Source organism: Ictalurus punctatus, chromosome 12 (assembly GCF_001660625.3).
Source record: "Ictalurus punctatus breed USDA103 chromosome 12, Coco_2.0, whole genome shotgun sequence".
NCBI classification, from domain to species: domain Eukaryota; kingdom Metazoa; phylum Chordata; class Actinopteri; order Siluriformes; family Ictaluridae; genus Ictalurus; species Ictalurus punctatus.
Window position 1 is genome coordinate 28,642,011 of NC_030427.2, and position 14,487 is coordinate 28,656,497.

At 42.2% G+C, this 14,487-nt stretch overlaps 2 protein-coding genes across 2 annotated transcripts in view; one reads left to right on the forward strand and one right to left on the reverse strand.

The window, feature by feature from the left end:
• The window catches only part of syt11a (synaptotagmin XIa), a 201,391-nt gene that overhangs the window by 83,619 nt on the left and 103,285 nt on the right, over positions 1-14,487 (forward strand). The gene's annotated exons all lie outside the window — the stretch shown is intronic.
• Positions 768-13,657, reverse strand: LOC108272619 (transcription intermediary factor 1-beta). The gene is made up of 18 exons (XM_017481115.3): positions 13,459-13,657; positions 12,506-12,675; positions 12,260-12,354; positions 11,645-11,777; positions 10,756-10,870; positions 9,865-9,981; positions 8,829-8,943; positions 8,555-8,701; positions 8,206-8,320; positions 6,774-7,909; positions 5,973-6,024; positions 4,740-4,770; positions 4,495-4,630; positions 3,532-3,680; positions 2,761-2,869; positions 2,578-2,646; positions 1,644-1,781; positions 768-1,299 (listed from the first exon to the last, which is right to left on the reverse strand). The coding sequence occupies exons 2-18, from the start codon at positions 12,660-12,662 to the stop codon at positions 1,126-1,128; spliced, it is 2,988 nt and encodes a 995-aa protein (XP_017336604.1). The 5' UTR covers positions 12,663-12,675; positions 13,459-13,657; the 3' UTR covers positions 768-1,125.

Below are 14,487 nucleotides of genomic sequence, written 5' to 3' on the forward strand. Positions count from 1 at the left end.
AGTTTGTACTTGTGTACTGATCCTAAAAGTATGAACTGCAGCCTCTCTGGATCAGGTCTGATCAGGTTGTAGACACAAACTGCTTAAACTGCTTATCACCTCTATGTTCTGTTCTTTGGAGATGTAGAGGATTATTATTATTTTCTATTTAGAGATTTTGCGCCCTCTGGTGGTTGGTATAACTTGCAGGACAGTTACCAAAAAGTGGGCAATATATTTGACAATATGTAGATTCCTGTATTTATAGATCATCACATCTAATACCAGTCTCTCTCTCTCTCTCTCTCTCTCTCTCACACACACACACACACACACACACAATTATACACATTTTACTAATATAAAATGTATAGTAATATTTGGAATGAACACGGTGTAATATATGTTCCTGGCACAAACACAAGGCCAAATGATTTTGTATTTATAAGCACTATTGGGTTTTCACTATTGGGTTTTCATCCAAGTCTTTTGTACACATTTTAAAAAATGTGAATTTCAAAAATTAAAAAAAAAAAAAAAACAAACAAAAAAACTAACCCCAAACACCTAAATATAACCAAAACAATACAAACAAAAAACCCCAACCATAATCATCATCAGTCATTCAACGATCTTCAGTTAGCGCTTAATCCTGGTCGGAGGGGGGGGGTTCTGGACTAAACTAAACACTAAAAACAAAATAATGGAAGTGAGATTTGTGAATAAACGATGAAATGCAGGATGTAAGTTAAGTGACCAACATGCTGAAATAAGTTTAAACTCAAAAAGCCAACTCAGTGTCTTTATTACAGAAGTCTCGGCCACCACAGGAGATCATAAAGACGTGACCGCATTACAAAACCAAAACCACATCATATGATTATAAAGAACAATACGCACGTGGGTCCAGGTGCATTTTCTTTCTCCTTTAGGTGAATGCAGCATGTTCTCTATATTTTTCATAAACGACGTTTAAAACTAGCTCCTCACTAATCAGCCGTTTAAATCCGAGAAGTGATTTAAGTGTCTGATCACGGTTTCTCTCAGAAAATAAAACAAAACACAAACCAATGACACACTGCTCTCACGTGTGGAGGGGTGGAGGACGGGTGGAGGAGGGGGGGGTTGTGCAAAAGTGCAAAAACATCAGCAAGTGCGATCAGATTTATTTTGTGTGGCTTTGAGTTCTCTCCTTCTCCGTTCCTCGGTTCTCCTTCCTCTGTACGGGTCCGTCAGGAGCGACGGGTGTAAACCGGTACCGAACACGCCGCGCAGCTGCTTAGACAAGAAGCTCTGAAGATGTTCCACATGCGGCGCTTTCTGGTGGCACAGACGGACCGAACGCACAAATATCACTTCAAGAACTCGTTCGTCCGTCATTCGTGAACGATCCTCGTATGGACACAAACGACGACGTTTTTAATAACGGGATATTTATTCCGATAATCGCGTCTTTAAAGTCAGGATCATGGGATGTGCCTGCTCTGAGGAGAAGCCACAAAGCTCCTTTAAATTCATGTAAAACAATAAAGAAGTTAATAGTGTGCTCTCTTTAGGAACATTTTTGATAATAATAATAATAATAATAATAATATTTCACCCATTTGAAGGCACAGGCTACGCTGCACATTTTTAAATCCTCTAAACGGTGAGATCACGGTTACCTTTGAGGAACTGCGCAGCGTGTCGAGGAGAAGCCACAGGTCAGACACAAACTCCGCAGGCGTCCGATACGGAGGTGTGAGCTTCCCCAGCAGACGCCCTCGCACCAGAGTCACGTCCACGTAGCGAGGAGACGACGGCTGAGGAGAAGAAAAGCCACGTGACTATGATATTACATTATACAGTAACTATACAGTATGTACTACCGTACAGTAACTACACAGTGGGGTCCACAAATCTGAGACCACGTTAAAAGTGTTGGCATTTATTTATTTATTTCAAACCGGAAATAAACAAACAGAAGGCTCTTGACGTTTGAAAATGTCCGAACCAAGAAAGGGAATATTCTGAAGATTCGAACACTCGGGATTCTGCAGTATTCCTAGGTCACGGAGTGTTTTATTCCTCTTACGCCACCCTTAAAATTCCTTATTATTATTATTATTATTATTATTATTATTATTATAAAATACAACGATTTTAACATAAATTAAAAGAAAAAAAAAATGCAGCTCATCATGGTATGGAGAAACATGAAAACCCTCACGGTCCTCTGCCCTGGAGACAAAGCTACAACGTGCCGACACGGGAGACTCCTTCCAAACCGAATTACGGAAACGTCACCGTATCGACGATTACACCCATTTATGAAAATGCGTTCACGTGGAACACGGAACAATACCGTATTCGAAAAAGGGAATTAATATACGCCTATGATTTGTCCTGCTGCTGTTATAGAAAATTACCCCACACCTTCTGACCAATCAGAGCGAAGCTATTCTGAAGGCTAACCGTGATCCTCACGAAGCTTCTAGAAGTTTCCATGCTGCAGCGTTATACGGTGTTTATTCTCTCTGAAAACAGGACGTAGATACTTTGTGACTGTGTGTGTGTGAGAGAATGTGCACGTGATCCAGTGGGACATCTTGGGCTTACCGTAGCCGACCTGTAGAGGGCCGAGCTGTGTTTGTGGCAGCTGAGAGACAGCAGCAGGTACTCGCATTTCTGTTATCGAGAATACAAAGTCAAAGCAAATAAAATGAATAAATAACTCAGTCAGAGCTAGCTCAGCTAAAACCGAGGTGTCGCGTGCAGGAGAAGACGGGGCGTGACTCTCACCCTCTGCTCGTACAGACTGAGACACGGAGAAGCAGCAGGTTCTGGATCCAGGTCCCAATCTCCGGTGCGAGATAAGTCTCGGCACAGCACACACCGCCACTGATCAGTCCTGCAAGGGACAACCCTTAGAGTAACTGCATTGTACTTTAATAAGGAATTTTTCTTGCCTACACCGACTGACCGCTTTATTAGGAACACCTTCAACTGTATTCGTGCGATCTTCCGATCGGCCAATCACGTGGCGCCAACACGATGCATTAAATCAGGTAACTCAAATAACCAGTCGTTACAAGCACGGCGAACAGAAAAGCAGCTCACAACGCGCAACACATTGAACCTCGAGGTGGAGGAGCTACAACAGCAGAAGACCACGTCGGGTTCCGATCCTGCCCGACAAGAACAGGAATCCGAGGATACTAGTAATAATAAAGTCTAAATCAGGGGTGTCCAGTCCAATCCGGAAAAGCCTGTTTCACTCGTATTTCCTCATTCGGAAGACGCTTTGGATAAAAGCGTGCGTTAAAGGAATAAATCTAAATGTGAAAGGGCCGGGGTGGGTGCAGGTTTTCATTCCAGCCGAGCAGAGGGCACGCCCGAGTCTACTGAAAGACGAGACCGACTGATTAAACAGGTCGAAAAATCAGGTTTGGCTCCTGCTTGAATGAATAATCCATCAAATTGATTGATTGAATAATTTTTCCTGCATAAATATTGACGTAACCTTTGGACAGATATTGTGTGTGTGTGTGTGTGTGTGTGTAGGAGACCCACTTGCTTAAGGAGATCAGTGGTAAGTGACACTCTCTGTGGAAAGCCCGTCGACACACACGGCACTGGATGAGTTTCCCCGAGATCCTGCAGGCAGCGCAGTGCTGTTTTTTCACCAGCAGGGGGCGAGACAGGCATCTGGGAACAACAGACTGAAGAGGAAATCAAGTTAAATTGAAAATGTTTGACAAAATAGAAGAAAATACAGATTATGTTTAGACAGAGAGTGTGTGTGAGAGATTCTCAGGTAAAGCGAAACAGGGAGAGAAAGAGAGACTTGGTAGACAGAAATCCACTTAAATAGGTCGCTAGCATGCTAGCTGTAAAATAAACAAGCATGAATATAATTTTAAAACACTTCTATAAAAATATATTAAACTGTAATCAAACGAACGCAGATCATTTTCTAATCCCCACCCACTTTGTCTGTTTCTATTTAACCAATCTTAGTGCGAGAGCGAACACATTCTTGCTTGCTAGCTAGATTTGTTTTAGATAACTTGCTAACATAACTGTCTGTGGTTTAAAGACTTGACCTACTTTTGACTAACAAACTCGACTACTGCTTCATATCTTCTGCTAGTTAGTCTAAGGTTAGCTAGCTTGCTAGCTCCTGGTTTAATTACATTACATTATATATTACTTACTTGAACTCTAGCTAGCGTGATACTAAAGATAAAAACCTACAGGAGAGGTCAGACTTGCTAAGCTTGCTTTGCTAAACTACTTAGCTTAGCTGGCAATGTTAGCACAGTCCTGTGTTTATGTAGCTATATTAGCTAAGGATAAGTAAAGTTGTTGTATTTTCTCCCTGTTACACATGCTCACTGTGGCTGTGTGGCTTGGTAAAAATCAACTGAATGTAAAAATGGCACTGAAAGGGAAATTTAAGTGGATTTATTTCCTCTGGGTTTTAGGACACGACAGACACGGTTTCGTTTCAGAGACGAGGGCCATGCGGATTACCTGTCCGTCCTCCCGGACCGCACCGGAGGGAAATCCATCGCTATGTTTTCTCCGCACAACAGAGAAAGCAGGAGGACACGAGGACGGATAATCGCGGATGGATAAACGGCAGAGTGAGATACGAGGCAGCCAGTCTCTGCAGGAAATGGGGTCAAATACATTTTTTGGCTTCATAAAAATGTACAAAGCACACACACGAATAAACACGTAAACAAACCACGGACCATAATCAGACCGTCACTCACCTGCCCAGAGAGTCCAGGACAACCAGACCTCCTGTATAATGGGTCATAAAACATGTCAGTGATGAAGAGTTTTATTAGACGTCCATATATTTACATACATTTGGATTCTATTTATTTATTCATGTATTTTTTTACAATAAGGTGGTATCATGAATTGTAAGTGTTGCAGTCATGACAAAAGGAACAACAGGCTTGGCTAGTTTTTAAAATTTTTTATTTATTTTTTTTAACGTAATCCTTCCGTTGACATTTTTCCGGCCCTGAAATAAGCTCCGCCCCAAGCCAAGGCACGTCAGGGTTTTGAGGGGTTTCAAATCTGTATATTCGTAAAATCTAGATTTCTTGAAGAGGGTAAAAATGTTTAGGTTTTGCAACATTAACGCAATAATCCTGATTTTGAAGACGTCTCGTCAACAGCAATACTGTGAGGCAACGATTTCTTCAAGATTTCACGATTCTACTGTGCAATTTCTGGCCCTGAAATGAGCTCCGCCTCCAGACAGACCACAGACACTCGGCTTCGCCCTGTTTTTCTTAAAAGGAAAAATACGAGTAATAGTTTCAACAGAGAGTACGGGATTAGTTGGGGAAAACGTTCAGGCTCGTCACGGCAGACACCAGATAAGTCTAAAAAACGACAAACCGCCCCTTTAAACTAAACGACTTGGATAGGCTTTAAACAGACTGGGGCAATTTTAGAATTTCTACACTTTTAAAAAATAATTTATATAACGCACAACACACTGTGCTAATGATCAACACACTACTGGTTAAACCAAGATGGCTTCATCTTTGATATATAGTGCACTATTAAGTGGGGTAAAACTTTATTATCTAAAGCCACATACTGTATATCCCTATATATGGAGTACTGACTCATTTCATATACAGTCCTTAATCCAACATCACGTATTTTCTGACTTTAAACCCAAGCCAACGAGCTACTCAGAATCATGCTAGGTGACCAGAGAGTCAGTGATTCGTGCGTCATCTTATATCATCACACAGGGGTGTAATAATAATAATAATAATAATAATAATAATAATAATAATAATAATGATACCAGAAGCGGATTATGAATGATTACAAAAATTAAATCATTGAAAACGAAGAACGATAATCGAGCAAGTTCCGTCACCAAATAATGAAACAAGCGGGTTGATTGGTTATCGTAAATCTTAATACGGTTCTCATCTGAACGCAAACTAGAACAAGCGCTTATTCCGCATCACCTTTATCATCTCGGATCTTTGTTCCAGGTGTACCGTTCTCGTCATCCCCCTCCTGTAGGGAGAGAAGCAGGACAGATAGAACTCTCTCGCATCCAGAGAGCTGACACGGGCAGGGTGCATATTACTGCCATCTAAAAAATACTGGTCTGATGTTTCACATTTAAAATAAATAAATAAATCAATCCTTTCAGGCTGACCTCCATCTAGCTCGTCTTTAGTATGTATGATCACCGCGGACGGCAACCTCAACAGGTTTGCCTGGGCTGAGGACACGTAAGTGGTCACGTCACTGAGCAACCATAAAGCGTAAACCCCTCTGTCCTGAAGATGTCGGCAAACTCGAGGTCACAGCGTTCCCTCTGACTGTTACAAAGCGTCGGCACTGGAGACTCCTTCCGTCAACGTTAATTCCAGTCTCCATATCTTTTAATCTGTTTACGTGAAGAATCCGCCGTCCCCGTTCAAGTTGCGTGTTAACGTATTAGAACGATGCATTAGGGGGAAAAACAAAACAAAACAAAAAAAAAACACTTGTAGCCAAGCTACTGGCAGAGCAGGCCGAGATCTTCTGACCAATCAGAATCAAGAAATCAACAGCGCCGTGGTATAAAACTCCACAGGGATAGCTTTTGTACGATTTTCTCTCATATGTTTACGCGTTGTTTTATAGTAAGTTTAAGAAGGTTGGCCCAGGAAAACGTGTTGAAGTTGTTTGTTTGTGTTAAAATAAACATACAAATGCAACAGATAGAGATTAGGCTATAAACACTGGAGATTGCAGTGAATACACGCCGCTGTTACCTTTAGAGGACAGGAGTGACCGCTCGAGAGATCTGCGACCTCTACGGTCTCGGGTTGCTCTTTAACCGAGACGCTAAGAGTCGACGTTTGCGCAGGCTCCATCTGCAATGCGTTAGTCAGCGTGTTGATGTCGGTTTGTTCTTTCGCGCGCTTGAGAACGTACTCAGGTGGACATTTGTCAGACATGGTATCGGTTAAAGTCTTTTCCGGAGCCTCCGCTTCCTGTAATGTGGTGTCGTCTTCGTTTACACCCTTTAGTACAGGGGGCAGGTTTTGATGAGTCGAGGAGTCCGCTTCACCGGCTCGGAGATCGGGTTTCGAGCTCGCCGCGTGAAAGCGTGCAGAAACTGGACTGATTGTTTTCGCAGCCTTGTTGGGATTTAGGAGATCGGCTGAACCGTATGACTCGCAAAACAAGTTTCCTTCGAGATCTGGCCGTTTGGAGTTCTGCGGTCCTGACTGATCTGGGTTCGAGTTCGGGGGTTGGGCTGAAGGATCAGAAAGCTTCACTTCCTGGTTGTTTGCGTGATTTCCACTAGGGGGCGCATTGAGACACGAGTCGACGCTTTGGATATTAGCGCTGCGAGTCTGCAATCGAGCCTGATCCCCAACTAGCTCGCCATCTTCCTGTAACCTTGTGGAAGGAACGCCAGACGCCACCTTTTCAAATGTAGGAATCGGCTGCATTGGGGTTTCGTCTGGCCACGTGGAGCTAGAACCGGGCTCTGCTTGGCTTGCACAACTTCCAGATGGTTCACATGGCGAAGTCTGAGCAACGAGTGACCCTTTATCCGAACGCGACATGGCTTTACCAGACGATTGCAGAGTGTCTCTAGGCTGGTACGGGTGATAAGACCATGACCGCTTCGATCCGGGCCAATCAGAGTATCCGTTGTCTTGCGAAGATGACGACGAGAGACGAGCACGGATGGAGGAGTCCGGAGAAAAAGCCAGGCCTTTGCGATCGTCCTTAATACTTTTCCTCGGGCTGATCCGTCGCAGAGCGACAGACGGAAGTGAATCCTGACCCGTCATGGACGGAGGAGCGGTCTTCTGGACGTCTGGGGTGAGGATTTGGTTGGAAGCGTTCCCACGTTCAGAGCAAGCGAATGGAACTTCTCTGGCCTCGATGCACCCTGGGAAACATGTACCAAACACATACACAAAGCTCTATACGCACTTTAAAAAAAAACACAACCAACAACATAGCCCAACAGACTGAAGTATTTACACGCTTTCAACTTAAAGGCTTCATTGGAACAGAAGTACGAGGATGTCTGTCGATACCTGTACTGAAATGACTAACCTACGTACTTCGTAATGGATCAGGGAGGCCACGGAACACGTCATAAGCTCCGTTTATGTTCCTGCTATGCTCGTTTTGTCCTTTATTTCATTTATCTTGATGCAGAAGTGAATCTGGAAGTCTCACCAAAGGCTTTGAGAACTTTCTTTACATTGAGCTCGTTGCTGTGGAAGTACAGCTCCATCATGGTGGTCATGGGAAACGCCGTTTGCTCTAACAGGTATTGAAGCTGACGGTGAACCTGAGTGGAAAACGTCACAGCGGGGCACATTTAGCACTCGGGTACCCGTTTAGGATCACATGAGAAAGAACAGTTTACAGCCCATGTCCTGAATGTTTTATCGTCCTGCACTCGTCTCGCACTTTATACAAGCGACGTAGAGGAATGAGAATAAAAACCCACTTGACTTCTCTTCGCCTGCTGTCATTTTGTCTCGAAAAGGCTGTGGTTTTTAAAAAAAAATGTAACATCCACCTGTTTCTTGCAGGACAGGAGGACCGTGTAGTCCTGCGAGTCCAGAACTTTCTCAGTGAAGGTCAGCACGTAGTCCTGCTTCCCCTTCAGTCTCTGGAGTGTCGTCCTCCTCTCGTCGATCTTCTCTTTCTCGCTCCTGCACACGTCCTGCAACGAAGCCGGAGCGACGTAAAAAATAAAAGCTTATTGAACAGGTACCCGAGACCGAAAATAATCCGGACGGCATGCTGGAATGCTAATCCACATCATGATTAAAAGTGTGTGCTTGTTGTACCTCTATCTCCTTGAGGAGTTTGCTTGCTTTCTTCAGGACCATGTTGCAGAGTCTGCCTACGGTATTTTTCACGTCCAGACGCAGTCGAGCTTGCAGCTCCTCCAGGTCCGACAGTCTGAGAGAGAGAGAGAGAGAGAGAGAGAGAGAGAAGGAAGAATGTAAGACTTTATTACTTCCTTTTGTGGGAACTGTCAGGAAAACGGTCAAACATGACGCTCCGTACTGCATGTGTGTGTGAGAGAGGGACTTCGCTCCCAATATGCTAGTGAACACAGAAATCACGTAACGCATCCCCTCCAGATGTGGCACATCTGCTGTGAACCCTTTAAAGAGTCTAACCGCCGTCTCATTTTTAAGGAGGTGAAAGTGTATAGTATAGTGTACATTTTCTATCTAGTAATTATTTCAATTTCCTAATATTACTACTACTAGGTTTTTTTTTTTTTGGGGTATAAGGTTGATTTGTGTCATGCTTTGTAAGATAAATATAATACCACCCCAAAGTTGATTATGTTTCTATAACGTCATGACCTGAAGTGTTTTATTCCCCTTGCACCAAAGCATTTAACATTTTCTATTTATTATAGAACGACGTTAGGCTTTTTATCCGTTTATAATTACGTTTTAATGTTGTGGAACGTCCCGGAAACGAGTCTCGCTTACGTTATAGCGGCTATAAACAGTAAAACAAACAAACAAACAAAAATAATTCCCCAGCCTCTCTTTATTTTCTGTCTTGAATTTAATACGACTTTTCCGTGTCGTTTAAGGTCAAGTTACGGCTTTAACTCGGGAACGTTACTGAAAGCGGAGACTCCTTCCAAAAATGTTAAATAAACGTCTAATTAGAGAAAACTTCACCACGTCGACGACCGCGCTCGCATTTTAAGCCGTTCACGTGGACCGTCCCTGGGTGTGCGGTCACTGTAGAGACGATAGCGTATTTGAACGAGTGTATTAATACGAGCCTGTGAGCTGCCGTCGGAGAACAGGATTTATTAGTGCTGAGGTTTAAAATAGTTCACAGCAAACCCACCTTCCCTGCAGGTTATTTAGACTCTTCTGGACACTCGGGCTTTTCTGCTGCACCTTCTGGAGCATCTGGCGGATCTGTTTCCTCTGCCTGCCCACCGCCTGGTGACTCAACTGCAGTCTGACGGAGACAAAATCAGGTTTAGCGGCAAACTCGAAACCCCATCCGGATTGTACTTTATCATCAGGCACACCGACAGACCGCTGACAATACATCACGCGAACGGAGTCGTTTCCCTGAACATCCTCGTAACGTCTTCCTGCTATTTTAGAGATGTTTACAGTCTGTCTGTTCTGTTCAAAACATGTATTGGGCCTTTAACATTCATAAAATTACCTTAAAATCCCCGCGAAATCAAAATGGAAGTTTAGTTTCGGTTTTAGCATGACTACGTGTCAGCCTTAAGGTTATCTGTAAGCTAGTGAGCGCCAAAACAATGACGAAACGCATTTAGAAGATGTACGCGTTCGACATTTAGTCTCTTTCTACCACCGATACGGATCGACAATTTTGATGACATCATCCTGCACTTCAGATTTTCCGTCCAGTCAAACGCTCTCTGGAATGTGAAGTGTCCCGCCCCCACAACGTTATAAAAACCCGTTACACTAACCGTCCAGTTAGTCTTAGCTGAACGCTACTGGCTGTTTAAAAAGGGGGAGGAGCCATTCGAAACGTCCCACCCTGATTTCCTGTTTCAGTGGAAATGACGTCAACCCATCGAATAACGCCGTGCGTTTCAAGGCAAGGGCTTTAAAGTTCCGAGATACAACATCTCCAACTGTAAATCACCATTATAACAACCGAACAATCTTTCTATCCACCCTACACACGCACGAGGGGAGAATAATCCACCACGCTGTTATTGTTTATTACGCAATCAACGGTTCCTACAGGTGATGCGGATGAAGCGGTGGACACTTCCTGCAGATCAGTTGGTCGCACATCAGACAGAAACTGTTGATCACTTCCTGCTCATGGATCGGACACATGACCGGCCTCGGAGACTCTACAGGCAAACACACACGGGAAGATTTATTAGAACACATTACACCACCGCGCCGACAAATTCTTCATTCTGATTGGTCGGGAGGTGCCGATTCATTTTCTATAACAGCAGCCCGCGGGTTTCTATCAACTCGCAGGGCAGACACACGCACGATCGATAAAAGAAAATCAAACCATCGTTTAAAGAAAATCATTATCGTTTATGTATTCTGTAAGGACATGTTTATTTAGGATTTATGAAAGGGGTCTCCGGGGTTAGCGGTTTGTAACAGGCAGAGGTAAAGTGATGATCCACAAACACTAAGTGTAGCGTTAAGTGGGTAAAAATGATAACCTGTCATTCTTTAATAACAAAATATATTATATATTTTATATATATATATATATATATATATATATATATATATATATATATATATATATATATATATATTTTATATATATATATATATATATATATATATATATATATATATATATATATATATATATATATATATATATATATATATATAAAATTGTTGGGAAATTGTGAGAAACTGCAGGGTAAACCCCGTCACTCATTATTTTTGCCTTTAAAAGGAAAACTGTTTTAATCCTTACACATTTATATTAAAATATAAACATGTGTAAGTGTTTCTTTAACAATCTTAAAAGACATCTCGAAGATAACGAAGACACAGGATAAGGATGGTACACTGAACTCCGTAGAGAATAATACGATGTGAAAACACGAGCAGTATCGGTGTGTACGAGTGTGTGTGTGTGAGCTGACCTGGAGTTGCAGTATGGACATAATGCTCATGTGTGTCTTCAGCTCTCTTATGAGCTGCCACGCACACGGCGCACAAATTGTCCCGACACTCAACACACCAACCGGATATGGATGGGTCATCACAGCTGCTGCACTGTGTGTGCGTGTGTGTGTGTGTGTGTGAGAGAGAGAGAGAGAGAGATATTAAAGTTGTGCATTAGGGATCGTTTACATTTACCCGGATACAGCTGAGCAGTTGAGGGTTACGGGTCATGCTCATGAACCCAACCATGGCGGCTAGGTGGTGCTGGGATTTGAACTCATGATCTTCTGAGCAATATCCCAGTGCCTTAACCATTCAATCAGACAGCTTCGCCCTTAACCCTACACTAAGTCACTCAGGATTAAAGTATACATTTGGGATATTCTTCCATGACCAAATCCTGATTTTCCAGTATTAAGTATGTTCTCTAACAAACTCTGGGCTGTTTGTCCAGGAACACATACTGAGATCATGCGACAGTGTAACTGCACGCACAGGTCCAAAACATTTAACTGATGACAAACAGAACACAGCAATGGGGGCAAATACTTATGCAAGACGTATGCAAGGCCCTGTCCAACGCTCACACTCACCTTATTACCTTCACGGAGATTGACGTGGTGTTCAGCCAACGAAAGGTTACTGATGACCTCATTCGCGTCATATTTCTCCTGACAAACAGGACACACTGTAAACAAGCAAAAAGTAATGACACCCTTGAGAGATTTAAAAAAAACAAACAAAAAACCCCCCCACAAAAATCCATGGCGTAAGAATATGAGAAACACAGCATATGCACATCATATACGTTAATTAATTCATTCAGACAAGCGACGTGCCTGTAACTTTCTCGGACACGGCGAAGCAGCAGACGCACAGGGCGTGCAGGCAGGGTAACAGCTGCGGACTCGTTTCAGGACCAAACATCAAACCGCACGAAGCGCAGCAGGCGGAACCCTGCGAGTCCATCTGACGAGGTGACGTTCCTTCATTCATCCCTCGACCAGGTCTGTAAAGCACATGACAAGTGGAGCGTCATTCATTCATTCACCATGGGGGAAAAAGTCTTCAGGGTGGATTGTGGTTTCTTGGCAACGTGACAAGACCAGGTGCATTTTTTCTTATTAACTTCAAGAAAGACAGAGAGGGGAAAGAAAAAGAGAAGGTGTTGAGGGAACGACTGTTTACTGCTGCTAAAATGTCAAGAACATCACAATCTTCTCATCAACCAAAAACGAAACACATAGAAAGAATCACGCTGTTCGTGAGTCAATTAAATGTGTAAATATTGGCGATGCCTGTGGTATAAGGGGAATAAAAAGCCTCTTGCCCAGTGTTCCCAGGATACGCCTCAGCTCCACCATGACCAGGATGAAGCAGTTACTGAAGATAGATGAATGAATGAATGAATTTTACACGTAGAAATGATGTTAGGAAACTGCTCTATAACTAAAGAGCTACTGTATGTTTAAGTGAACACATCAAAACCCAAACTTTACACATGAAGCTGCAGGAAATCTAGGAGCTCTTACTAACTGAATGAATGAATGAATGAATGAATAAATAAATATTCTTATTTTAAACAAATCAGCAGGATAAAACTATCACACAGCTCTGCATGTGGGATTAAAATAAAAAACATTATGAGATGAAGATGAGAAATGCGGCTACACAAATCCTCCTCACCCAGATCTGACTATTCACTCAGTCTGTATTCATGTACGAAGGATAAATCTAGGATATAAATCTAGGATATTCCTCATGTTTCTTTGAATAATATTAAGAAACTTACAGGCGATAAAACCCCAGCAAACTAAGCGTGTTAGGCAGCTTGTCTCAACAGCCAATCACAAGCCTTGGTAAGCACCACGTGACCCTCTTCATAGGAAAGTGTGGAGTCATTAGGTGTGTTCGACTTCGGCGGCGGATTCAAAGCAGTGCATGCCGGTTAGAATGTTTGTTGCCAGCGCAACCACAGCATCCTCGTCTTCTTCTTCGTCTTTTTATTTTAATGTCGGTTGGTAAACCACTAAAGGTGCATTACCGCCACCTACTGGACTGGAGTGTGGGCAGTAGATATGCAGGAAAAAAATTAAACAAACTAATAATAATAATACCAAAACAATAATACATAAATAAAAGAAAACAAAGAGATAAATAACTATATACTAGATATTCCTACTAGATTACTAAAGTCTCTCACTCATCCCAGTATTTTTTTAGATAGTTTATTAAGAGGGTGGTTGATTTTTCCCAGATGTTTTCCCCAGCAAGTTCTCTAATGTCATGTTTTACCCTATTTCTATTTTAAAATGAGGTTAAAATTGAGTTGTTTTTTTTTCTCTCTCTCCGCGTTTACATTTGTGGATAAATCATTTTCCATTTATAATAAGTAAATTCGCAATATACCGAAATTTTGAAGTCGAAAAAGAAAACATCCTCTTCTTTGAGTTGTAATTCAATGTTAGTACTATTTAAAAAAAAAAAAAATAATAATAAAAAGCCAAATCACACCAAAATAGTTTTTGCGTAAAGATAATCATAACATAAACGGACGATGCTCTCATTCCCGTCTTTAGAGAAAACACATTTCAGGTCGATATCTTTACAAATCTTTGCAATTACATGCTTTACAGGATAAACATGATGAACAATCTTAAATGGTACCGCTTTCATTTTATTGGTGATACAAAAGCGTCTGGAGATTTTAAAGGTCTCTTCCCGGCAGACATCTTGAAACTGTGATCTCCAAAATCCAGTGGCTGAAGGAACAGTGCAAATATGGCAAATTGTTCTGAGATCATTATTATTCTAATTTTTT

What these genes read in the sequence shown, in the direction of transcription:
- LOC108272619 (XM_017481115.3), bottom strand. Translation starts at nt 12,662, where the DNA reads ATGAATGAAGGAACGTCACCTCGTCAGATGGACTCGCAGGGTTCCGCC. An exon ending in CTAAATAACCTGCAGGGAAG is followed by an intron (nt 8,944 to 9,864) that starts GTGGGTTTGCTG and finishes TCTCTCTCTCAG; the next exon opens with ACTGTCGGACCTGGAGGAGC. An exon ending in AACTCCTCAAGGAGATAGAG is followed by an intron (nt 8,702 to 8,828) that starts GTACAACAAGCA and finishes GCTTCGTTGCAG; the next exon opens with GACGTGTGCAGGAGCGAGAA.